The 26,279-nt window shown below is 43.3% G+C and overlaps 1 protein-coding gene across 1 annotated transcript; it reads left to right on the top strand.

The window, feature by feature from the left end:
* Window positions 1–3,868: 3,868 nt before the first annotated feature.
* LOC119398920 (sodium/iodide cotransporter-like) lies at window positions 3,869–25,293 on the top strand. Its single transcript, XM_049417472.1, has 8 exons — window positions 3,869–3,979; window positions 6,102–6,362; window positions 9,055–9,106; window positions 11,776–11,843; window positions 17,960–18,117; window positions 19,644–19,784; window positions 19,868–19,997; window positions 25,237–25,293. The coding sequence occupies exons 1-8, from the start codon at window positions 3,869–3,871 to the stop codon at window positions 25,291–25,293; spliced, it is 978 nt and encodes a 325-aa protein (XP_049273429.1).
* The last annotated feature ends 986 nt before the right edge of the window (window positions 25,294–26,279 follow it).

The raw sequence follows: 26,279 nt of genomic DNA, 5'->3' as shown, positions 1-26,279 counted from the left end.
CACTCACTCACTCACTCACTCACTCACTCACTCACTCACTCACTCACTCACTCACTCACTCACTCACTCACTCACTCACTCACTCACTCACTCACTCACTCACTCACTCACTCACAGTGTGCTCATGCATTTTCACTTCAGCGCTTCTACGTCGTCTATATAGCGTGTGACTGATGTGGCAGTGCTCTGCATATCGTAGCTATGCAATTCATTTTACCTGTTTGAAGTAAAGTGCGTTGGGGGGCTAGTTGGTATGACATTTGAAAGGTAAGGAACTGCACGATTGACGGAACACAAAAAGAAATAGTACACAGGATGAACGCATACTAACTGAATATATTGGGCCATGAAACTTCCACTTCAGACAACATGCGCACAGGCCTCCCGACAGTATCACACACACGATAGCAATGGCCATTTATCTACGCTAAAAATGCCAACTCTTTCTTATGCAGATAAACGGAGGGTTCGCTAATGCATTTATCAGGACCAAGCCTCGAGATCGCTGACGCTTCCAAAATTTCACGTGCTCTTTTTGTAGCGTTACCTACACTCGCCTAGCGGAATTAGTTTTGCGTGCCTCCTCAAGAGCCGTGCTGCGCATGCGCGAGGATCAGTGATGTTACGCACCGGAGCCGACACCTCCCACGCGCTCCGCCGCCGTCGCGCGTGACTTGCCGCCACCGGTCTGCGCTTTCCAGAGGAGTGACGTCCTAGCCCTGGCAGACGTATTGGCGCCGGCGCGCGTGCAGCTATTCGCCTTCGCTGTGCAGTCGCCGTCTGACGCTACGCTGGAGCCGCTGGATAGCGCCTCTGGCTGGCGTTTGCCTGTGTGGTACAGCCATGGAGAAGGAAAGCGCAAATGCTGCTCAACGGCGCAGAAGAGCGGAGAAGCTTAATTCATCGGATCCCGAAGTAGTTGCCTGGTAAAATAAATATACATGTGCCACATAATACGTATACCGTGTGTGTGTCATTAGAGCAGCAGTAAGCACGACAATCAAGCTAATCCTAGACAATCAGGAAAGCTAAGAATAATCAGCTGAACCTTTGCTAAGGCTACGTTATCCTGGTACAGCTGAGCTAAGCCACTGCAATAATTTTTTTTTCTCTGGCACGCCCCAGCAAATTCGTTTCTTCAAAAAATGGGATGCAGCTAGCACGGGATCTGCAATGAACCGCCAAATGTTGCCCACTGGCTGAAGCTACAGCATGCGAATGCTCAGAAAGGCATTTATTTAAACATCTTCTAGTGTGGTCCACATAGACCTTGCTGCAGCTTAACGGGACCACATATACAACTTCCGATCTGCATCCTACAAACTTGCGATTGTGATTCGTGCCGCAGCTTCCACTCCTCCGCACACTCGTAAAGCCCGAACCATATAGAGCGTTTTTGCCGGCGTTTCCTGGCGTTGCGTCCCTCGGCGTCGTCGCATCAACGCCGTCAGAGAGGGCGGCAAACCATATGAAGAGCGTTAGCTCAGCGTCACACAGTGTGACCAGAGGGAATGAACCTGACACCTCGTAAAGCAGTGTACAGTTTCCGTCAATGGACCAACAAGATATATTCCTGATTATAGCTTTTATGTCTCATTAGCAGTTCTGTGGTGCAGAAAACGAGTCACAGTGACACAACGCCACCGAAAAGTCTATTTTTTTTATTTGACTTGTAGCGCCAGCTATTGGCATTAAGAAGAAGCACAAACTTGTAATATATGGCCTCTGAGCTTGAAGCTGCCGTATATCTTTGAGGCCACGTATTCGGCCGATACACTCATTCCTGCTAAGCCTACCGATGAACTTGAGTACGGCACTCGGAAAGACTTCAAAGATATCACGATTCATTTACTGTCGAAGCTTCTAGGGAACAAGCTAAGTCAAATACAAGCATCAATTGAGAACTTAAGGGCCACACAGTGCACGGCGACGACTTATTAGATCCGAGGCGGGCGGCAGCCATTTTGGCAGCACCGACGACGCCGTTACGTAGCGGAAGTCGCTGCCAGCCGCACGCTGATTGGTTCTGCGTCCATCGAACTGCTTCCGGCGTCGACGCTGCCGCCCGTGATGTCTGGACCGTCCAGAGGTGGACGTTTCGGCCACCGTCACCGGTAGCGTCGACGTCGAGGGACGCCGGCGTACGGAACGCCGGGAAAACGCCGGCAAAAACGCTCTATATGGTTCGGGCCTTAAGGGCGCGCACCCTTGACAATTTACATGGCGTCGAGCAAAAAACATCTACGCCAAATTCCCTGGCCACCTTCTTGATACCATGCGAAATTTTTGGACATAGGGCAAAACCACAAATCCTCGCCTTTCTGTTCCTAATGCCCGCCCGTTAAAGTAGTACATCTACAAAAGGTTCCCAACAGTTTCCGACATCTACAAAAAGTGAAGTGGATGTTTCATGGTCCAATAAAATTAGTTATCAGTCTGCGCTCGTCCTGTGTACTAGTTCTTCTTGGGTTGCGTCAACCACGCAGTTCCTTACCGTTCAAATACTTGTTTCAAGTTTCTTCATCTACTTATACACCATTAAGCGACTGTTGTTTTAAACGCTGTTCAGATATTACGAATACCTAAGGAGTCACACATTTTAAGGCTTAATTTCAATGAACTACTGGACGCTATGCTTGATTCATTTGTGAAGATTACATGGGGGTTTCCTTGCAGTGATGTATTCGGTGTAGATAAGCCATGGATTCTATTGTTTCCTGTTTCGCATACTGTAAAGATTGTTCAGCACTGTTTTTAGTCTTATTTCACAGATTTGTTTCGAATTGTTGCCACAGATTGCTCAACATTTTTTTTTGCACAATGCACTCCTGCCAAGCGCTTGTAAAACAAGTTGGCAGTAATAAATAAATAAATATTAGATAAGTAGCACCGTAGTGAACCGGGGCGCCCAGGCGCTAAGATGAATGGACGGAATTTCAAACCAGGTCGCCCCGGTGCGCACCGGTGTGATTTGATGAATATGCCATTAGTCCATCCGATCCTTGAGGTAGAATGGAAATCGTCGTCTTCAATGTCCCTCTCCTATATGCAAGTGTAGATACTCGGCAATATTTTACACAATGGCGTACAAATAAGCTTTAAAGCACTTACTTACTATTTCATTTGAGCAGTGGCCCTGGATATATTCCGTTTCAATTTATGCAAGATCTCTCGGCAGTTCGCATCAATCTATGATAAAGTAAACTTGCGAGGGAAGCCACTGCGTATAAATAGTCGTCGTACGTCTGCCGCAAGCACATTTTGAGGTTTGAGAATCATACCGCTGCTAATGCACCTCTGCGCCATTTACAGCTCGAATAACAATGAAAGAACATCATGCCGTTGAATACGAGTGAGCTGCATACAGAGATACGCAAATAGCGGGCATCCAAAACGCCATTGCGATGCTGAGGATGGCTGGCAGATACGGCACATCAGACTCCGCTCACATGTACATGTTGGGATAGTGTAATTTATGTTAGTTTTAATTTCTCTTTCATATTAGTTTAAGCAGTATTTTGAGACATCGCATACAGCGCAGAAAATTTGATACAGTGAGCATTATTGCATTTATTTTCACCATAGATAATGCGCGTCACCGTTTGAAGTGCCCATACTACCGTCATGCGGCTATGATGAACATATGTGCTGAAACGCTAACTCAGAAGGTTGCATGTAGGATACAGGTGCTTACAGTGGTTGCCTGGGGTGTTTACCTCGCTCAAAATAGGCTTCCCTTACGGAAACCACAGCTGTGAAGCCTGTTCGGCTGGATGCAACTGGAATCGTGGTGTTTGCGCCGGCGAACTGATCACTTGCAGAGAGAACTGGCATCCCCACACAGTGTCACCAGAGACGTGCATTGAGGATGCAGCAGATGAAAGACCTGGACATCTATGACTGCGTCGCGTTCGGTGTGTTGACAGTAGCGGGATACCTGGTGGGCTTGTACTTTTCTTTCGCAAGGAACCGACGACAGGTGAGCAATAAGATATGTGAGACGCATTTAACCGTTATTACGGGTCTTTGTTTACGGGGATGACTTTTTGTTGACGTGCATTGTGATTGGTGACCGGAAAGCAAGGCCGGCTAGCCAAGCAATGACGTAGCATTGCGCATGTAGACAAAACCAGAAGTATAAAACACGGAACAGTCCAACATAAGATTACCTCAAACTTGTATGCATTCTGGGAGCGTGGCAAGGAAGCTTGCTGTGACGCCGGGCCCTTTTCTGTCGCCAAAAGTAATCGGAAAACAGTCTGGATCGGTAAGTCCGTGCGGAGAAAAAGATTACCAATTTAACATTATTTAATATTTTCTATGTGCCTGAACTGTTATCTTAAATCCCAGAATTCCCAGAGTATGTACTATATTAACTGGCATTATGATAATGAACAATTGTTCAACTGTGAATGTCGCTAGAGCCAACGTTCTGACGAATGGACTTGTCCTCGACAAGAAGTCTCGCTAGCTTGGAAAAGAGGAGTCCACTTGTCGAAACTTTGGCATCAGCTACTTTAAAAAAAATGCCCCCACCTCCCCGAAGGGAATCGTGAGGAAATGCGAATGCATTTATTGCGCCGAGAGAGGGTACCGTTGCCGTCAGACATTCGCCTTCACCGACTTCTGCCATCGCCTCGAGAGGCGCCCAGCCAGCGAACGGTCGAGAGTGAGGCGCGAGCGGACGGGAGAGTGGGGCGCCAGCGTTCTCGGCTCGGCGTTGAAGTTTCACAGCGGCGTCTCGAGCACACATTTCCGGATGTTCTTGAGAGGCGCCCAGCCAGCGAACTGTCGAGAGTGAGGCGCGAGCGGACGGGAGAGTGGGGCGCAGGGAGGAGAGAGAGCGAACGGCGAGAGAAGGAGCGGCGAAGCACTGGACCTACCCTCTCCTACACTCTCTCGCACCACATGCTCCGGTTGCTAGGGGCGAGGATAAGCGCGCGCACCCGCAGCTGTTGCTATGGGAGAGGGCGCCGCGGACAACGCCGGACGCCTGACTTAGCCCGACTAAGAAATGCATTCGCATTTAAAAGTTTCATAAGATGACTTCTTGGCCAATCCCCCAGAGTGAATATGAGACATGCAGTAGAGGCTACTACTACTACTACTTCTACGACTATTCCCTGTTGAACGAGTTTACATCATTCCTGTCATGCATTTGCCCCTGCACATCTGTCTTCTTTGGACTTGTATGATATAGAAAACTAGTACGTTGTATTTTGCCAACATTCACGGTTTCATGTTACTGTGAGAACGTTATTTAATATGTTATTTTGAAACCCGTGTGGTCGGTGTTTCATCTCGCGAGCCAACGAGTAGATAATGTAATAAGTGTTAGGGTTCTAAGTCTCAAAACCATGATATGATTATGAGGGTCGCGGTAGTGGAGGGCTCCAGAAATTTCGACCACCTGGGGTTCTTTAACGTGCTCCTAAATCTAAGTACACGGGCCTCAAGCATTTTCGCCTCCGCCGAGAATTCGGCTTCCGCGAACGGCATTGGATCGCGCGAACTGTGGGTCAGTAGTCGAACACCATAACCACCAGACCACTGCGGCTGGTAGGCAATCAGTAGAAAGTACGGTATTCGTGCCCCAAAATTTACTTGCATCATATCATTGAACACAAACAGAAAATTTGTTGTAGTGATGATGTACTTCGTGGTACTGCCCTATGGCTTATTTATTTATTTATTTTATTTATTTATTTATTTATTTATTTATTTGAAGTACCTTACAGGCCTCACAGAGGCATTGCCTAAGGAAGCTCAAGTACACAAGTAAGAGCAAGGTAGGTTAATATAAAAAACAGAAAGTACAGAAGAAATGAGAACAAAGTAGGCTAGCATCAAGAAGAATGGCTAGTAGAACAAGATAGGTTTAAGTACCAAGCTGGTGACATTAGACGTTCAATTACAAGACATGTGATTCAACAAGCGTGAAACACAAGAAGGGAAATGCAAAGTGTATTACACCTATAGAATGCGTACGCAGTACGCAAATTGTGCAGATTCCCGGTGTTAGCTAGGAAAACGGCGCATATAACAAATAAACCTTAAAGAACAGCGCCATGTGGATGATCCACGAAAATTTGCTCTTTCAGAAAGCATTCAGAGGTGCCAATGGCACAAACGCTGAAATCGAAGCCTTCCTGGGTGGACAAACCCTTCCCGCCACCGCACTGGCCATATCCGTTGTGGCATCAGTAGCGAATGGCGTGAATGTGGTGAGTTTTGTGGGTCACTTCTACGCACACGGATTTCACAGCTCATGGGTTGTGGCTGGCACTTTAGTTGCATCGATATTGACCGTGACAGCAGTAGTGCCTCTGCTCTACGAGCTACGGGTGGCCTCGATTTTTCAGGTAAGCGGTAATGATATGTAATTTGGGAGGTTTTTGCGTTCCGAAATCAAAATATGATCACGAGGCACAACGTAAAAAAGGGCTCCGGTAATTTCGTCCGCCTGAGGTTCTTGAACGTGCACTAAAATCGCACAGTACACAGTCCTCAACATTCCACCTCCCTTGAAATGGAACCGCCGCTGCCGAGTTCGAACCCGCGTCAAACGGGCCAGCAGCCGAGTACCGTAACGATTTAGCCACCGCGACTAATAGTAAGCGAGTAATCAAAAGCGAGCATTCAGCGTAAGTATTAAACCGATTTTACTGCGGCAGCAATCATACGGAGACTCTCGACGGGTTTTTGGCATCACCGTTGGCGTAGCCGTCGCCGTTGCCGTCGCCATCGCCATCATGCTCTGTACAAATCCAAATTGATAACATTACCCCGCACATCGTATGTTCTACCTGCGAGTGAAAGCTCGCGTGCGCTGGCGACAAACATGGCTGAAACGGAGACCAAACAAGCCGGCCATCTCCGTCAAACAGAAGGTGCGTGCGATAACATCTGCCCGCGTGCGAGGCCTGCCGTCGATTGCTCATGAAGCAGAGAGGAAGCGCCCCGGCCGGCCGTATTTCGTAAGGAGCATGAAGGGACGCTAGGAAATGGTAGGGTGGAGGGGGTGGCTGCGTTGCTCGAAGGAAGTGGTCGCTGGCGTGTTCGTTATCTTGACAGGCATCAGGAGACGGCTCGCAAACTTGCTGTTTTCTCAACGCTTACTTCGCGTCGAAAGAACTGACAGCACGAAAATCGCTGCGGTCCCTACAGTGGCTGTATTCTCTTAAACCAGCGTTTTGCTGAGTTACGCGAGATCGGATCCGTGAGCTAGCTGCTGTCGTATAACACTACAATATGTTGCTATCGTGTTCATTGCTTCGCCATTCTACTGATATATTTTTTTCTGTTCACTAATGCGCCACTTTTGTATTTTATTATATCACGTGAATAGTGCAGCAAGATCATTAAGCGAATAACAGATTACAAAATACTTCAATCAATGCAACATATATGTAGTTATTTTTGCGTTCGCTTGTTAGTTTGAAATTTCGAATATATCGACCAAACACTGCAGTCCAGCTCAAATTTACGAAAACCGGCTGTGTTGCGTATTCTGGACCTACCATCAGTACTATGATCTTAGGTAGCATGCTTATAAAATTTTTGTTTTTGCAAGTAAGATGCTAGCTCTCAAAGATTATTTCCCTGAATGATTTTAGTTTTGTATTCGAAATCGTCTTGTGGTTGCGGCGTCAGAACCATCCGGCTGTATGTCCTGATTTATGGTGCCGTGGTTTTTATCGGAGACCTACGCATACAAAATGTTCAAATTATATTCCGATTTGAACTCTACTTAGGAATAGGACCATTCACTATAATATAATGTCACTTATACTTGAAAAATCTCGTTTTGTACCTTATGTCCGTGCTTTATTAGTAATTCTTGGGTCATTTTTCAGGCATTTTCATGCATTCATTTTTGTAACAGTTACAGTGCTGATACTGTTATCTAAAATGTCCTACCATTGTTTTTTTTTTCTATAGTACCTCCGTCGGCGTTTTGACAACAAGGTCGGGATCACAGCGTGCCTTGTCTACTTTGTCTTGAGCGTAAGTTGCGCAAATAAAGCTAGCAAAATTTCCTTTCGCAAAATGTTGTTCGCCTTCATTTCTTGAAGCAGCAAAGGGAACACAAGACAGCTTGAAGCCGAAAATAGACTCACAGTGTTGTGTTTATTTGAGTGTCAATTGTGCTTTTTTGTGCTGGTTCAAAACGAAAAGAAAGCTAATATAAATGCTGATTTCATAAACACATGATGTTTGTTCAGTATTATTTGTTTCTCAGTTACGTAAGCATTCTGTCTTCCTCTTTTTAGAGCGAGCTGTGATGACAATAGCTGCTTTAGTGGTTCGCCTTTCTTGGTATATTCTTTCTTTTCTTTGACCGCGGCCTGTGTTGGTCAATGGAACCGAGTGTTCAACATAGACTCCTAGGTATTGTTGCCGTGTAACTGGTAACTTAGCAATTGTGAATGCACCACGATGGCAATTGCAAGAAATTCTGGGGAACCAACCAATAGTGCACAACATTGGTAAGACTCGTATTGCGGTGCCCACCTTATTTGTTTCTCGCCGACAAGTAGCAATGCATTTGTTAGCATTAAAATTTGTGTGTAGAGCCAAATAGTACCTACGTGAACATGACAAAGACCAGTTATTGCTTATGTCAGACTTTTTGATAGCTTTTAACAGAAATGTTTTAATGCGTTCTCGCCTTTGAGACTTTCATAGAAAGTAAATAATGCGAAAGCATGACGTCGCTTGTATACAACAAAAAATCTTAGTATGTTGCCTTTCATGAAACATACAGCATAATTAAACAAGCTGGATCACTTAATTTTACATCAAATAGTGCCACAAAGAAAGGCGGATAAAACAAACATTTTACGTCACATCGACCTCACTACCAGAATAAGTTCTTTAAACATTTCTCGGGGCACAACAATATTTCTTGCAAATTTAAAATGCGGCTTCACTCTACCTCGTAACGGATTTGTCTCTGAGTAAGGCTAGCTGTAGCAACTGGAGTACAATGTGACACTAAAGCTGAATCACAAGATGGAAGCCTAAACTTTTCTTGCCACATCCTACTTGCAGCAAACGCTTGGTGCAGTGGGCATATACAGTGCTGCTCTTGGGATTTCGACAAGTAAGATTCATTGCAGTTTCCCACTTCTTTCTGCGACAGCGCTGCCTTGGAAGAGATCTTCAAGGTTTTATTTAATCTAAAGTTTTCCCATAGGCGGAAAGTTATTATATAACACAGGCCGGATTCGGCACGTGTTTGAACGAACAAGTCGAAGTAAGCTTATGTTGTCTGGAATGGAACTCCTACATTTAAACAAATTGAACTTTATTTTCATCTGCTGTAAATGAAGGATGGCGGTAATGAACGCTTCAGTAAAGCAGTATGACCATTAACCCCATCCTGAAAGTTCTGTAATACGGTGACGCTTTATGTATGTCGTAATTACAATGAAGCATAACTAGTAAAACAGTGAACGCTAAGTAATCCAACAGGTATTGCGAATCATAATAAAATAGCAATACTAAAAACAAATAAAAGAAAGGAAAAGACAAAAACAGGGTTGGAATATAAAAGTAGTTGATTAATTGAGCAGAAGACGGTAAACACAACGATTTTGTAATCCCAGGGACACAGATAGGCCTCGAAATGTCCAACCCTAGTTCACTCAAAGCAACTGATGCTCGTTTCTTTCATTAAATTAAGGACACTCGTTCATCCGCGCTGTTCAGAAATACGGCAGCGCAAAGAAGCGTAGACGAAGCACAGGCATGAAACGAACGGGATGTAGTGCTCACAATTCTGACGGAAGGGCAGGGAGGTTAGCCCGTCCTAGAGGAAACTTACGGATGTAGCTATCACGATACAATGCCAACTAATCCGATTGATTGTTTTCCCCATAGTTTTATAGAGGAAGAATGTGATGCATAATAAGAAAAAAACGAGTATCACTCATATTACAGCCAGTAAATATTGGTATAGAATGACAGAAAATTGAGCTTGTTGTTCAATATTCCTCACGAACGACGATAAAAGAAGGTAGTTTATGCCTACACTGCACGAAAAAAAAACAGTATTCGACATAAGATGTCTTAAATGTAGGCATCATGGAAGATTGCTGTATAGGGGGCGTTTGATGAAAGCGAGTTTTTATGAAGTTGCGGCTTCATTCTTAATTATCTCTCGTTTCGGTACCACTTGACGTCAGTTATCGCATTCAGCAATACCGTAAATGGCCGGTCTCGCAAAATCTCGTCGGGCATTTCAAATGCATAAAGAAATCATAAAATGAAATATACTTCATTCATGCTCCAGGATACGACCCAAGAACAAACATGTTCGGGGAGGACGTGTCTACGCTTTCTTCGCGCTTTATTCACAGCAACATATATTTTATATGTACGTACTCCAAAAGAGCGTACAGCTTTACAGGAGAGCTGTTATCGTCGAAGTTTGCCATGTCTCGTAGATAGAAAATTATCATCACCAAGAACCGGCAAGCGCTCCTTTCGACGTCCACTTTATCGCTTTCCTCTTCTTCCTCTTCTGATTTGCTCACAGAACGTGTACACAGATTTGTCCCGCATGGGATGCAACAATTCTGATGTGCGAGGGAACGAGTACAGAACGAGAGAAATTCCTCGCGAAAAAAAATTTCTTTGCGAGGGGCGATTCAGGTACGCTAGCAGAGAATAGCATAACCGTTTATAGTATAGTATAGTATAGTATAGTATAGTATAGTATAGTATAGTATAGTATAGTATGGTGTAGTATAGTATAGTATAGTATAGTATAGTATAGTATAGTATAGTATAGTATAGTATAGTATAGTATAGTATAGTATAGTATAGTATAGCAAGCGGGTGGGAAAGGAGAGTGAGGGTTAGGATGAAAAAATGAAGAGGAGAGAAGGAATACAGAGAGAGAGAGAGAAAGAGATAGAAAGAAAGCGAAATAGAAAATAGATAGAAGGAAAGGCAGAAAAAGAGAGCAAGCTTAGCCATGTGTAATGTAGTATAGCAAGGGATGGCAAAGAGAGAGATGAGAGGGCAAAAGCCTAACCAAACCAGGACCCGCTAGGTGCACACCAGCTCAGCTCTCACCCAGCCTTGCACGACTTATTGCAAGCTGCACAAATCTTTGCTTACAACTGTGCGATAACTTCACCTAAAAGGAATGTATAGATTCAAGGTATAGAAAGCAGGCGGTGAAGGTACCTGGTCATAATTGATATGATATCGGATTATTCCGTGATCACCGTATGGAAGCGAAAAAAATAACCTATGTTATTGGTACCTGTCCCCGAAACCCAGAGTAACCTTTATAAAGCCCATTGTTGCAATACGAACCATACAGGTGCTGAAACAGTTCTCAAATTTTCGATAGGGAACAGGGAACCATTAATGGAGAAATTTGGAAGCGGACTGACCTCAAATAAAACTGCGCCCTCTTTAAGCTCGCAGGTGTTCACTGTGCATATCGCAATGTTTATAAAAAAAGTGAGTGAGTGAAACAACTTTATTCGGTCCACAATAGACGCGAGCAAACTCCGCGTCACCTGGCTAGGCCCACTCGGGGACCATCAGGTTAAACCTGATGGCCCTCACGCGGGCCCTCTGCACGGCCAGGATTCGAGAAGTCTGGTCCTGGGCCTTAAGGAGATTCTTCATTACAATTCGCTTTTATGACTAAAACTCATTAAAAAAAAGCGTGTTTTGAGTTTATTAATGTACTGAGCTGTGTTCTTTTTTCATTCGTACCGAACATATGTTCTCTTTGCTACATTTTTTCAGTGTTTCCCGTGCCTCTTCTCTACTCGAACATCATCATTGGCTTAGCGGGAACAGTGTACACAGCACTGGTATGATTCCCTTTTTTTATTGCAAATCCTGCAATCAAACCTAGAGGATGTGCAGTTTTTTCGGGTCGATCATATCTGGGCAGTATACATTGAGCTTCTAAAGTTGTCTCTAATGTTCTAAAAGAAGTACTTTACAAACATGGCTGCGCTAATCGGAAATTCTTTATCACATTGCCTTTATTGATGTCGGTCGGTCGGTCGGTCGGTTCACGGTTAATTAACGGTTAATTAACGAAATCTTGTTTAAATTTTTATATATATATTGACTATATTTATTGTATAACATAGTTGTAGTGCGTGTCAATTTATGGCAGTACCTATTCTTGAAAATTCCCTAAAGTAGCACGTAATTAGACATATTTATCATTGAATTTCAAGGGCGAAATCGAAACAGATCGCGCCCGGCGCTCACAAAGCGCGGCGGAACACCGGAATGACACGTGGCAGGGAAGTGATGACATTTGAATGAAGGCGCGCAAAAACAGCATCTGGTCTGAAAAATCGGCAACATTCTGAAATATACCAGTAGACACATTAATGTTTGCGTGCGATGGGTGGTGCCTATCCGTTTCTTTCGTGAACCATAAAGATGCGCGAAAAACTATTTTGCCTGTCTGCAAAAAGAAGCGTCGCAGTGGCCGTCCCCACCGTTCCTGCGATTTATAACCCAGAGAAAGATAACGTTGATATTGCGGTTTTCTTGTGCACAGGTCGAGACAGACAGACAGACAAACAACTTTATTGTGGTCCTGAGAGGCAAGGCAGCGGGCCAACTAGGTAGGCCCCCACCCAGCCGTTGGCTAGTCCCATGTCGGAACAGAGAGGCCATGCCTCTCCGCTCTTTCACGAGCCCTCTGGACAGCCTGAAGCTGGACGTCTTGTCTGGGGTCTGTGATTGCCGTCGTCCAGTCTTCTTCTCTTTTAAAATCCTGTAACGCAGGGCACTGCCAGAGCATGTGACTCAAGGAGTCAAATTCACCACAATCTGGGCAAAGTGGATCAATATCCGAACCCCTCCAGGGGCTTTCTGAGCATGCTTCATTCGGATATTGATCCACTTTGCCCAGATTGTGGTGAATTTGGCTCCTTGAGTCACATGCTCTGGCAGTGCCCTGCGTTACAGGATTTTAAAAGAAACAGATGAGCACCAAGCACTACGTGCAGAAGCAATGCAGTGCGCGGGACAATTGAGATGACTTGCAGCTTTTCACGGAAACATAAAGCCGCGGCGCGCCATCATTCAAATTTCGTCACTCCCATGTGACGGGTAGTTCCGGTCTGGCGTGGCAGAACGGTCGCGCTTCGTGCGAGCCGGGCGCTGTCAGTTTCGATTTCTCCCTTGAACTTCGATGATGAATATATCTAACTAATTGCAACTTCTGTGAATTCTAAAGAGTAGGTATGCCATTATTTGGCAAGCTTTGTAAGATAAACACCTGCCGTCAAGACAAAAATTAAAATGTTAATTAACAATTTGTGTTAATTAGTTGCGACAGCGCAATTCCGCATCGACGTGGAGTTCGCGTGCGAAAACGGCAGGAGCCTTAGTGTCATAGGATTTTTATAAAAATCTGTATTATCTAAAAGAACACCCTGTATAAAGAGGACACACTGAAGCACTTTACCGTCCAGAAAAATCAAGAGATCGCACATTCTTATGTCTGTTTTTCTCGTAAATGTTCAATGTGTTTCGCCGCAATTGTATACTAATGATAACTTCAATGTTGTACTAGTGCCCTTCTGGGAGTAAAACGCTCAAAACAGGCCATAACAATGCTAGCAATGCTCAAAACCAGGTTAAAATGAACGAACAAGGTCTAAAGTAATGTATACAGGGTGTTTCAAGAAATTTGTCCAACCTTCTCAAAAAATCAGGAAAATGTGATATTTTTTCGGGGCTCTCAGAATTGCTTTTTCTGTAGCGGCAGGAATCTTAAGGTAGTTAAGGACATGATTTAGGACAGCAATTAAGAAAGTTACATTAATTAACTTTTTAATTTGTGGAGTTAGGTGATTGTGTCAAATGGGAGAATTGAAGTTCTTCATGCGAGGAACCCATCCGAGCTTTGAGATTTCGAAAAAGCGTCCTCTTGTAATTGCTGTGGCGTAATGAAATTCAACCAAATGCAACGGCTTTCAACAGCGAAAGCCATCGAATTCGGTTGAATTTCATTACGTCGTAATTATTACTAGAGGCCGCTTTTTCGAAATATCAATGTTGGGATGGATTTCTGGCACGAAGAACTTCAATTCCTCAATTTCACACAGTCACCTAACTCCACTAATTAAAAATTTATTAATTAACCTTCCTAATTAGTGTCAATTGATGTATCTAACCATCTTAAGATGCGTAGTGCTACAGAAAAAGTCATTCACTCATTTTGGACGTCTCAGAAGAATATGGCAGTTGCGTTCTTCCATGTTTCTGTTTAGGTATCGCCATTGATTTTGGTTGAGTTTCATTACTTCGTAATTATTACTAGATGCCACGTTTTCGAAATCTCAAAGTTGGGTTAGGTTTTTGGCATGAAGAACTTCAATTCTCCCATTTGACACAAACACCTAACTCCACTAATTAATTTAACTTTTTTAATTACAGTCGCAAATAATTTCTTTAACCATCTTCAAATCCATGCCACTACAGAAAAACCAGTTCTGAAAGCAGCAATCAAATATCGCATTTTCCTGATTTTTTTAGAAGGTTGGACACATTTCTTGAAACACCCTGTATATACAGAAATAACCAAGCAGTAATCTCTATTTTTAATCAAAAATGGCTAAAAACGCTTTAGAAACATGCGCCTCACTTCCGTGTCGCACAACAGATGGCACCACCACCTCGCCAAGAGCACGATATCTCCTCCCACGTGCCGTGTACCTATATTTAGGTGCACGTTAAAGAACCCCAGGTGGTCGAAATTTCCGGAGCCCTCCACTACGGCGTCTCTCGTAACTATATCGTGGTTTTCGGATGTTAAACCCCAGAAAAATACTCCTATTATTATTACTCCTCCCACGTGCACTCTGCCGGCGCTTGGTCGCTACATCCTAAGGAGGAAACAGCCTGACGGAACTCGCTGCAGACGAAACGTATCTCAATGCCATAACGAGCAGGAAGTCGATCAAGCGCAACTAGTCCGCATGTTGCACGCCGAGCTTGCGAATCTCCCTAAGAAGATTCTACTCGTCCCGAGGAAATCCTACATGCCTACTCCCTACGAACGGGAATTGCTGCGTGACCTTACTACGCACTTCCTTAGGTTTCACACTAGTGGATCTGCATTTTTGTGCATGTACTTATATACCAGTTTGACATCCGCGATGTTTTTCTGTATTGTGATATTTACAAGTATAGAGGTGTTGGTGAAAACAGCGAAAGTAAATTTGTTTATTAAAGTTAACTTCTGTTTACACTAGAACATTTAAAATAAAGACCGAGTTCATAAAATATGTTCGCTAAGCAACTTTAAGGAATCCGTTTTGTCATTCCTTTACGGTGATAAGTTTAATGCGAAGCAAACGTTATGCTTTTGTCTCAGAACGCCTCACATATTGGCTAGGAAGGCTAGCCACTGAAGGAAGCTTCATAAAAACGCCCCAGCAGTCACCTATGAACGTCAAATTAGAATCCGATAAACACATTCAAAAGAAATTTCGCTGTTGTATTCGACGGGCAAGCGTGACCATGCATTGCCCATGTCATACAGCCAAACTGTTGCCCTCTAGTTGGTTGGAATTCTTCGTGGCATGCGCGTCACACAAAAATATGCGCAGCTCCTGAAGATAGGGTGAAGTGGGAAGCATCACGTGACACAGATGATGTCATGATGATGTCATGATGATGAGATGATGTCATGATGTCCAAGGGGCATCACGTGACACAGATGATGTCATGAGGTGCGATGACATTATCAGGTTACATCACGGTTAAATGATGACGTAATCACGCGACGTCGCCATGGAATATTATAACCTAGCGTTCGACGAGGCTGGGTCATCACGCGACATTTTATGTGACGACGTCTTAACGTTACGTCATGATATCAAACGTGACGTCACCACTTGATCACGTTTGTTTCCGAATCATCCGATGTTAGAGCCGGGTTTTTTATAGTCACTTGGTAAGTAAAGATTTCGTATTCATAGGAATATGCCCCTAAGGAGTAGCATATAATGGTTGTTTTCCGCAGGTTCGCTCGACATCTACGTTCGCAGCGCCAGAATAGCGAGTCAACCTAATTTTTATATAGAAGCCTTTTTTTCCTCCACATGGCCCGATGTCTGTGCCAGGCTACAATGAAGAGACTTGAAAACCGGAGGCCAGGTGGTACTTTTTGTATAGCGTAGCCGTGGAAGTAAACAATATAAAAAATGTAGAAGTAACTTTTAACGACACTCGTGACGTTATATTTTATATTACCCTAGCTTTGTAGTTTGTCAAAAAACGATTCGAGTGAGTACTGTGTTCTAGAAAACGCGCCCGCATGTGCACTATACCACCTGCATCGAAGCGAACTACATTATGCGACCGTTACCCTTATTTATGTTTCTAGAGCTTAGTTTAGCCTGCTTTCAAGTGAAAGCTGAAGTTTAAGTGGGATTTTAGGTGAGTGGATGCACCAGGCAGTAAAAGAAAAGATTGTATAGAAAAATGCGAAACAGTGCGAATGACGATATTTGCACACGAGTATATTTACTTGTTTTGTTTTACTGAGCAGTTATAGGTAATTGTACAGCTAATTTTATAACTCTTTACCCAACATCCCAAGAGCAATGGCAAAATACTGTGCACATTTGCAGGTTTCTTCTCGTCACCATCATATTTCTGATGGAAATATCAAACTTAATTTGTTTTATCGATTGATTGCTTCATGAACATTGAACATATAGCTGAAAACTGTACATTGTACAGTTTTCAGCTATATTCTAGGCAGAGTGGAAGGGAATAGAAATCGAAGTGGCCCATGCTAAAAATGTGTTGATGACAAAATTTATTCAGGCAACCGTGGAACTTCTAGCTTATAAGCTTTGAAAGCTTGTATTGAATCACCTTACTGGCATTTAAGTATTTTGTTATCACCCTTTGTTGTCAACACTGAAGAGCAACATGTTTTACTCGCTCTAAACACATCACAGCGAAGTGAGTTCGAGCCAGCGTGCCGTGTTTGACTGCGCTGCAATAAGGCGCCTCAGTGCGGTAAAAAACAGCTGATATTGCGACCGCGTAAAAGTGAAAAAAAGGGCTTGTATAATTATAGGACGATGCTAAGGCGATGTAGCCATGTAGCATTGAAAGCATGAACAGTTCTTGCCGGCCTAACATACAGGACAGCTACGGAACACATGAAATCTTTGTTCTGACTTCGTACCATAGTGTTTCAGGCTTCCAGCTGTGGTATTCGTGTGTTCTCTGACACTGTTGCAAATCATCACCTCTGTAGAAGCAAAGGAGACTTCAAGCTTTCTCGCTTAAATCGATCTTGCAAATGAACCCTGAAATCAGCTGTCCCAGTGCGATTCACGTCAAATTGTCATTTTCATGTTAGCGTCAATTATTTAGCTTCTTACAATGTGGCAATATGTGCGAATTCAAAAAGTAAGAAATGTTCATTATGGATGAGTGTTATTCGATTTCGTAACGTAATGCTGCAGTGTTCGAATTGCAAATGAAATACTGCGTTTTGTATCCCTCACCATGATCGCCAAGGTTGTTTATGACTCCAGCCACGTGACACCACCGCTGCGTTTTGGTGTGCGGCACTACAACACAGACAAAGATCAGTCAGCTGTTAGCAATGCGGAAGAATGCGCTGAGGGCGATTGGTGACCTTCCTTACAGGACGCATTCTTAACCGCTGTTTAAAAGCCTATCGGATCACGCACTCTCCAAACGTGTACAATGATCTTCTCTTCAGCTCTACGGATCGCAGATCCAACAAGGCATTGTTACCTGAAATCTATCGCATCCACACCAACACTCACTATTACTTCCCTAAACGACCCCACGAATACTGTGCCTCACGCACGTAGCACCCACTACGAGTACTGTGCCTCAACTACCTCACCCACCACGAGTCTATGCCTCACGCACGTACTAAGTTTTTATTTTGTCTAAGGGTGGACTGCGCGGCGTCGTTTGGGCGGACTGTGTTCAAGCACTGGTGATGTTTTTGTCACCCCTCACCATCATCGCCAAGGTTCTTTATGACTCCGGCCACGTGACACCACCGCTGAGGCCCATAACCGACATGAACATTACAGAGTACATGTTCAGGTAAGAATAAAAATTACACTAGAACATTAGAACGCGTGTGCAGAAAAGAAGCTCCAGTACAATTCCTCGTTACCTGAATAATAAATGCCTAACTACCCATGCGCGTCACCTTGTGTTGTTTAAGTGAACGATCCTCTCAGGGAAATCACACAGACAAAAATTAAGTCAGCTGAGCACTGGTGGTGCCAAGCCTGAAGGAAGTGCGGAGCTGGTCGGCCTTCTTTGTTTCGCTTTCTTTCTTCATCTCCGCCTTTACTTTTCTCTCTTCTCTTTATTCTTTCTGTGTTCTTTGTCTCAGTTTTTTTCTATTTCGTTCTTTCTCTTTCTATATATTTCTTTCAAATTCTCGCTCCTTCTATCTTTTATTCACTTTCTTCCCTTTCTCTATTTCTCACTCTCTCTATCTCTCGCATCCTCTTTTTTTCTGCCTCTTTCTCTGTCTGTATTTCTTTCTCTCTACTTCTTTCTATGCCACGATTTGCTCATCTTTACCCACATATTTTTACCCTCATCATTACCGTCACATCTCTCCTCCTCGCCCTCACTTCGCTTTCCCGCCCCATTGCTGTGCTATACTATACAAGGCTATGTCATGCTCTGCTCGCGTGTCTGCATAGCCGAGTGTTTACGATGCTCGCTTTCAGTACGTGGCTACGGGAAATAAAATCCCGCCTCGCCGAGAATTTTTTTCACCAAGAATTTCTCTCTTTCCTTATATCTCTTGCTTACTCTCTCTCTCTCTCTCTCTATGTACTCGCTCTCTCACCCATCAGAGTGATTTTATCCAATGCCTGACAAATCGGCGCACATGTTTTGGGAGCGAAGCAGATGTAGAACAGCAGGAAAATAGCGCGCGCCGGTTCATGATGATGATAGCTTTCTGTTTGCGGATTACAACTGTTGGCTGCCATAAAAGTTCTGCTGTTTAAAACAGAAAAGCGTTGCTTTCGGTACCATTTGTACGAACTGCGGTCGTCTTACTCTTACTAGAGGGGTATGTTTTATTTCGTTTTTGTTTGTTAGTGGCGCGAATAACCGGTGACGCTTCTTTCTCTACCAAGCACGTCACATTTTTCTAATATTCGCAAAAAGTCGCCGAAAAAATTGACATTGATAGCTCAGGTTCAAGTCAAGAGTTCTAGGGTACATATAATATCAGATCACCGCTTTACTGAAGATAAAGGACAACTGTCGGGATTATTGATGAAATTTAATTGATAAAGTTCACTCAAAGATTGTGAGCAGCTTGGATCGTTCGGCTTCTGGCGGAGCAGATCTCAACCACGCGCTTCTTCTAAGTGGACTGTGACATCCACTTTGGCACACAAAGTTAAACCATGGAATTCACCAGGGGATTCGAACGCCGACGTGCGTGTGCCACTATTAGACAGCCAAGTCAAGGATTAAGATCACCTCTAGAACTTTGTTAGTACTTCGGCGCATAATTGAGATGGAGGTACACATCAAAAGTACCCCGAAGTCGCAAAACACTAGAGGAAATAAAGGCAATCTCGACTTGCTTTCAGAATGAATATGGACATCACGAGCGACGACACCTTCTGGGGTTGTCTTATTGGTGGGCTTCCATATATCATGGTACGCTTGGGGTTCGACCAGATGGTCGTGCAACGATACATGGCCGCTAGGAATCTACGAGCCGCCAAAATGTAAGCGTCCCAGAACTTCATGATGAGAGCATTAGGTCAAAATGTGTGTTAAAAGATATACTTATGCCCGTGCAACTTTTCAGAATAGCCGTTGCCGGAGCTGCCTTCGTCGCTTTCTTTTTTCTGTTGGTGTCCATTGGCGCGGTGTACATCATATATTGGTACAGGGACTGTGACCCTTTCGTCAGAGGCGACATCAGCAACTACGATCAGGTTAGTACATTAATAGACCTGTATAAAACTGCGAATGTAGCCGATGCCTTCTGTTGCGTTCTTGATGTGAAGCTTGATGGGAAGTTTTAGGGCTGTGTGAATGGCTTCTCTTGATGGTAGAGGAGCCAGGATATGGTCTAGTTGGTTGCGCTTGGTTGAATTAAACTTTATCTAGCAGGGCTAAATTTGTAAGAGCTCAAGGAACAAGTACGACCAAATCGTGGGTCTTTTAAAACTCCAATACCTAGGAACGATTTGGGCAGTATTTACCGGTGTGACCATTAACTACCTCGAGACGTCAGTGTAGTCGACGTGCCTGGCAAGCCCAAGAAATGCTCCCGACTAGGACAATTCAGCGGCTGCAGCAAGATGCAGTATTTTGTCCTGAAGTTGGTCGTCGCTTACCAGGTAGAATGCTGGGTTAGTGGTACGTGACAGAACGGCAAAACATATTCTGGAATGCAACTTACGAGCCTCTAACTGTCAAATTTAATTGGGTTTTAAAGTTACTTTCAATACCACTTCGTGTTTCAGATCGTACCTTTCTACATAAAACAAAGTCCTTTCCGACGTTTCGGCGCTGCGTGGCCTTTTCTTGGCTGGGCTCTTAGGTGCTACCACAAGGTCAGAGGTATTACAGTATTTTTTTTTACCACCTACGGTGTGTGGTGACAGAATTCGAGTCCTCAATGTTCCTGGGTCTTCGTTGTGCCAGTGTTTATAATAACTCTACCAAGTGCAATGTGTCTTTAGGTACTATACACCGCAACTTCACCGCAAAGAAGAAAGTTATTGTTTTTGGAATATGATTGAGGAACTTTGTGCTAACATTATCTCAATGTTTAAAAAAAGCATATGAGATCTCACTGGTCCGCTACCATGGTCATACCTGTTATGAGTCTGATATAGGTTGTTTCTTCTTTTTCATGGCCTTCTTTGATGACTATCAGCAGATGCCATTTACAATTGATTCTAGACGTAGCACGAATATGTTTGATCCATTAGTACACTGCGAAGTGCAGAATACTTGAACACAAATACTAGCGCGGGTACCTTTTGTATAGAAGGAGAAACGTGACTGTCGCTCCATTTTAACATGTGGCTGACGTCTTGCAAGATTTAAGAAGCTAAAAGATCAGATATAACATTGCCAATCATAAATACCTGTTTGGAAACCTGCACGCCAACTTTCGCTTTGAAGCGTTGCTGTGGGGATAATAGCTGCCTTTTATTTAAGACAGACAGCGCACCACTCAATGCTTTGGGTAATATTATATAGACAGTGCACTGAACCATGACCAATTATTTTGAGTTTTGAAATACTTTAATTGGATGATATTGAAGTTTGTATTTTATCATCGTGTCCAATAGCCTAAGCAAACCTAGGCAGCAAAGGTCAGAATTTCTGCTTTAGTTTAATTAATTTAACTACATACTGTAACTTTATTTCCTATTTGCCACACAATGGACCTTGCTTTTCATGCTTATGGTAGTATTAATATTACTTAGAGCAAGAACGTAGTAACTCTAAATAAATGAGGGAACTTTATACGATCGCTTTGACATCGTGCAATTATTGTGTACCAGTAATGATTTTTAAATGTAATGTACTATGCCAGGGACTCAAGCACATGAGGTGAATGAGCGGGCTGGTATCGACTGGTTAGCACATCATTATAATCATATCAACGCTTCAGACGGGACGAGGTGAAGACGAAAGATACGGTGACATTCCGACCTTAAGCACTCTCCGATTGCTTGCCAGAAAAAGTATAGTGAACTAGTCACGTAGAAACTTTAGAGAAAAAGTTCACAAGAAAGGTTGGACTGCGTTGTAAATATACATTGGATAAAGAAGTTTAGGTTGGGCAATGAATGTGGATGTTTAATAAAATGCATCTACTTAAGTTCCTAGATATATATGTGAATAACATTAAAAGCACAAAGGCAGCATATGCAGAATATCTCTTAACACGACTGGCAGTAAGATTGGAGATGGTGTGCGAGAGTTCCTCATAAAATACAAGTACGTCCTACTTGCTACAGGGTGAAAGTCGCTGGTGGCTGACCACTAAAAATATCAAAAATACTGGGAAGGGAAAATTTTGTAGCAGAGTGTTACAGCGAATATGGGCTGCACAGAAGGTGCGCAGTATGCTAGACCCCAAGTTTCTTTGATGCTCTCAAATAGGCTGTATTTCTACGCTCCTAAGCTACTTTATTAAATCATTGATTGGGTTTGCTTTAGAGAACACTATACCTCTATCCGATGAGCTCTTTATATCTCGCATTCGAGCTGCCTTTGTTACAATGAGTTTCTTTTTAAGGACCGACTTCACAGTCGCCGTCTTTTTGCAAGACTGTACATGAAGTGCGTGAAAAATGCTGTCGCGGTACATGAGTTACACAGCCGGTTATAGTAGTACGTCATTATTTTTCGCATTTCATTTCTGCTCCCTGCCTGCAGTGGACGATGAACATGCCGACTTGACAACTAATTCACAGATTAACGAGTCAATGATATATTAGAGAGCGCAAACTGACCGTTCGGATCATAATTTGAAAAAGTAGGTTTGTTACAGACAGGACTATTTCTTGATCTTCGCTTAAAAATGCCCCCTGATTGCCAGTTTGCTGTCTGTTTTTTTCCTTGCAACACTGACTGCATATCGATATCTACGAAGCAAACGGGTTGGCCTTAAAGAGCCGCGGCACCTCAAGCCCGTCTTGCAATTATTGAACTTTTTACGTGGCCGTGACGCAGCAAACAGGCCAGAACTCCCGTTTTTCACTGCAACTTTCACACGCCTACTTTATTTCTACGCTATTCATTCCGTCTTGCTTTTCCCGCTTCTCTTGCCCATACATCTCTTGCCCATAGTTGCTTGCCCATTTATATGTATCTTACTACTGATTATGATGTCGAATGTAGTTTAATGAGATCTGGTAGATTATACTCATATCTCTGACACAAAGAAAACTACACACAATGAACCCAAAGAAGACGTAGGAGACATTATTTGTAGTCTTAACTGCAGTGCTCTATTTATGACATAATCGGAAAGGAATCAAAGTGGATGAAATGACAACTTGCCGCCGGTATGGGCGGAGTCTAGAACGTTCAGATGTATGTCAGTTTCGTTAGGCTGTGCCTAACAAATAAACGTGCCCTTAGACTGTTCGCTTTATTTCGTTCATGACTCTAGCTTGCACTTCTGGCGCACAAAAGCGTCAAGCGTTTACTGGCACGGAGCTGCACTCACGGTTTCAAGAACGCCTGCCTTCTGGTACATTTGGCTGAATGTCATTTAATCTTCACATTGGCAGCGCGAAATATAGAAAAAAAAAGAAAGAGCTAGATAGGCCCTTTCTGAAACACCGCTTCTTAGGGGTGACCACTACGCTTATGGGAGAGTTAGGTACCCACGTCAGCAGGTTCTTGTAAAGCATGCACTCGCGGTATCGACAACGATGATTCACAGAGGACAGAACAACCCTGACGTATAATTAAGAGATTGGAATAAATGTAGTATCTAAGCGCATTTATAGCGCTCAAGACACCCTCCCCCCTAAATTTCGGAGTTGATTTCCGAGGGTACATTGCCACGTGAAAGTTTCGAAAGGTAACAAAAGTAATATCTGCGGAAAGGAAACTGGTTTTTTTATATGCTGATCGGTGTTGAGCTACAAAGCTCAGCGCGCCAAATACCACTTCAGTAAAACTGTCAACCAAGATAATTTTATTTGCAAGAATGAAAACAGATCCTTTCCCCACGTTCGTCCAACAGAAAGCGCACTTTTGCATTCCGTCTAGCTTCTTGTTAAAGTGTTTGTTTTCTAGTACTACTCACGAGGTGGCAGAAAAATATTTATACTTCGAAGAGCATTGTAGAAAAGAAGCACTCATTTTTGCGCCATCAGATGTGGCTTATGTTAATTAAAAGTTGTTCGACGTGCTTGGCGTGGATAAGTGGGGACCCTGCTCGAATAGCGCGTACTAGGTCAAGTGTTCGTCTTTGTTTTGAAGATTATCAAGGGAACTAGTTCAATAAACAGATCAAGCAATTATGCGAAAGAGGGCCCTGACATACAGTGACAGAATAGCGCGCACCAAGGTTGCCGTTGGTTAGACGTGAAAAGGAGCCAAGACTCAAGTTAAAAGTAGCCGAAATAGACATGTCATTTACAATAAGCTCCATATTTGTAGCCAAAAACAAAAAAGCGACATTATAAATACGGATATTACTGTTTAACAATAAAGAATATGCCTTTGAATGAAAGAAAATGGATAATAACCAGAACAAAATTTATCATTATTGCTTGGCCTCCAAGCCGGAGGTAAGTTGCAAATAAATTAATAAGTTATTGCAATTTTAAATCGCCTGCATGCAGTTTGACTAAAATAGCTGAATTTCTTCTCAAATTAAGTTTGGGCCATCAGCTGACTCGTTACATTAAACGTTGAAGGTGTTTGCCCTTGGAGCCGTAAACCGAAATTGGCACATGGTTACCGTTATAGCAGTCGAGCTTCAAGCAGCGGAATCTGATTGAAGATGAACAGTCAAGCTTCATTTTGGAGCAGATATCTCGTTCACGTACTGTGTCTCAGCAATAGAATGTGGCCTCAGCAGCGTGCTGTAACCACGCCTTTCTTTATATGTGCGCGTCACTCCGTCTTTGCAGTCGTGCAGCGTGTTCGATGCCTGAGTGCGCTAGCCCTCTGGCGTGAGGAGGACACCGCGACAGAAACGACCGGCCAAATGCGGAAATCTTGTCGCTAGACAAGCTCGTCAGTAGCCAATTGCTCAAAATATCCACCAATGGCAACCCTGGCGTAATGTGATTGGATAATAGTAAAAAAGAAGTTTTAATTTAAACGCGGAAATGCAGGGACACGAAGACAGGAGGAGAATATATGTTAGTGATGTGTGAGTTAGTTAGCATTGCCTTGTTTTTGAGAAATTACAGTTTCCCTTCTACCTCTTCCCTGTGAAAACGTAACCAAGTGTTCCAAAGTGACTTAAACCTATGCGCCATGTAATAGCTTCCTTACAAAGATTATCAGTTTTCGCAGCGTTCGCAAGCGGAACCTTAATGACCTTGTTTGCCATCGTCGTCCCAATGATGGGTACAGCTACGCGGGTACGTATGATGAACTGCAATGTGTGCCTGCTGTGGCGCGACATAATAAACTACGTGTAGACGACCTTTCTATTTTTTTATTTTTTATTTTCTGCAGTTGTTCCTGTCGCTGTACGCATCGGCCTCGGGTCCGTTCGTTGGGCTCATCTTCTAGCCATATCCTCTCCATGGGTCAATGCAGAAGTAGGTGTCCCTCTTTTTCTGAGCGAATGTAACGTGGCCAGAATTGGCAAAAACACATCTCCCTTTCAAGCCTGTACGAGTCTTAGTGATGAATTGCGCACTTTTGTTGGTACAGCATCTTTAAATATTATTGTGGCGTTTAGATAGGGCTGCGTGTAAAATTTTTGACAATTAGGATTTATCCGATAAACGCCGATTTCAAAAGGACATCTTCAACCTTCAAAAGGCATTTTCAAAGCTGAGAATCATCAATGGAAAAGAGCGCACCTCCGTCAGCGGCAGCAAACTCATAAAGTTTGCTTGCATTTATAACAAGATGCTTTAAGGTTGTAATACGAACAAACGTAGATGTTTTGCATTCAAGTATTTGTCCTTTTATGTGTATGTATTTGTGCGTTCAAACCTTACAGGCATTTCAGAAACTTATTGTGTGTGCTCGTGTTTTTTTGTTCAGATATCAGTCCGTCGAAGATTTCGGAGCATTTAGAATGATAATAACAATAGGTCATTTACTTTTTATCAAGAAGATGAGGGAAGCTGGGAGACCTTGACTAGAACCTGCCCCCCCCCCCCAAAAAAAAAAAAGTATACTTAGGCGAGTTCACAGCAGTGCACATCAAGAGCCTTATTAACTCGGTAAATGAATAGGTATTGAGGACAAATGAAAGGATGGAAAAACAGAAACATCAGCAACAATGCAACGCATTTTCATTGAAAATAAAATTAATCAGAACGCACTGCGACAACTTATAATGCAATATAAACACAGAATTTCCGAGAATTGGACATTTAGGAGAAATGAACTCCGATAAAAGCCGAATTTCCTCGAAAAAATAAACTACGAAAAACACCCTCCGAATCTGAAGAAAAATAAACTCTAAAAACACGGAGCCCTAGGTATAGACTATATTGCGGATACGTCTACCAGCTAGTGGCCGTTGCCTGTTACGTGCATAC

Source organism: Rhipicephalus sanguineus, chromosome 7 (genome assembly GCF_013339695.2).
Source record: "Rhipicephalus sanguineus isolate Rsan-2018 chromosome 7, BIME_Rsan_1.4, whole genome shotgun sequence".
Classification (NCBI taxonomy): domain Eukaryota; kingdom Metazoa; phylum Arthropoda; class Arachnida; order Ixodida; family Ixodidae; genus Rhipicephalus; species Rhipicephalus sanguineus.
Note: the sequence above shows the minus strand (reverse complement) of the source record. Positions and strands in the feature narration are given on the sequence as shown.

Excerpts from the sequence above, each read along its gene's own strand:
- LOC119398920 (XM_049417472.1), top strand. The coding sequence starts at position 3,869 with ATGCAGCAGATGAAAGACCTGGACATCTATGACTGCGTCGCGTTCGGT. Across the intron at positions 9,107-11,775 it reads TGCTCTTGGGATTTCGACAA|TGTTTCCCGTGCCTCTTCTC; the intron begins GTAAGATTCATT and ends ACATTTTTTCAG. Across the intron at positions 18,118-19,643 it reads ATTACAGAGTACATGTTCAG|AATGAATATGGACATCACGA; the intron begins GTAAGAATAAAA and ends ACTTGCTTTCAG.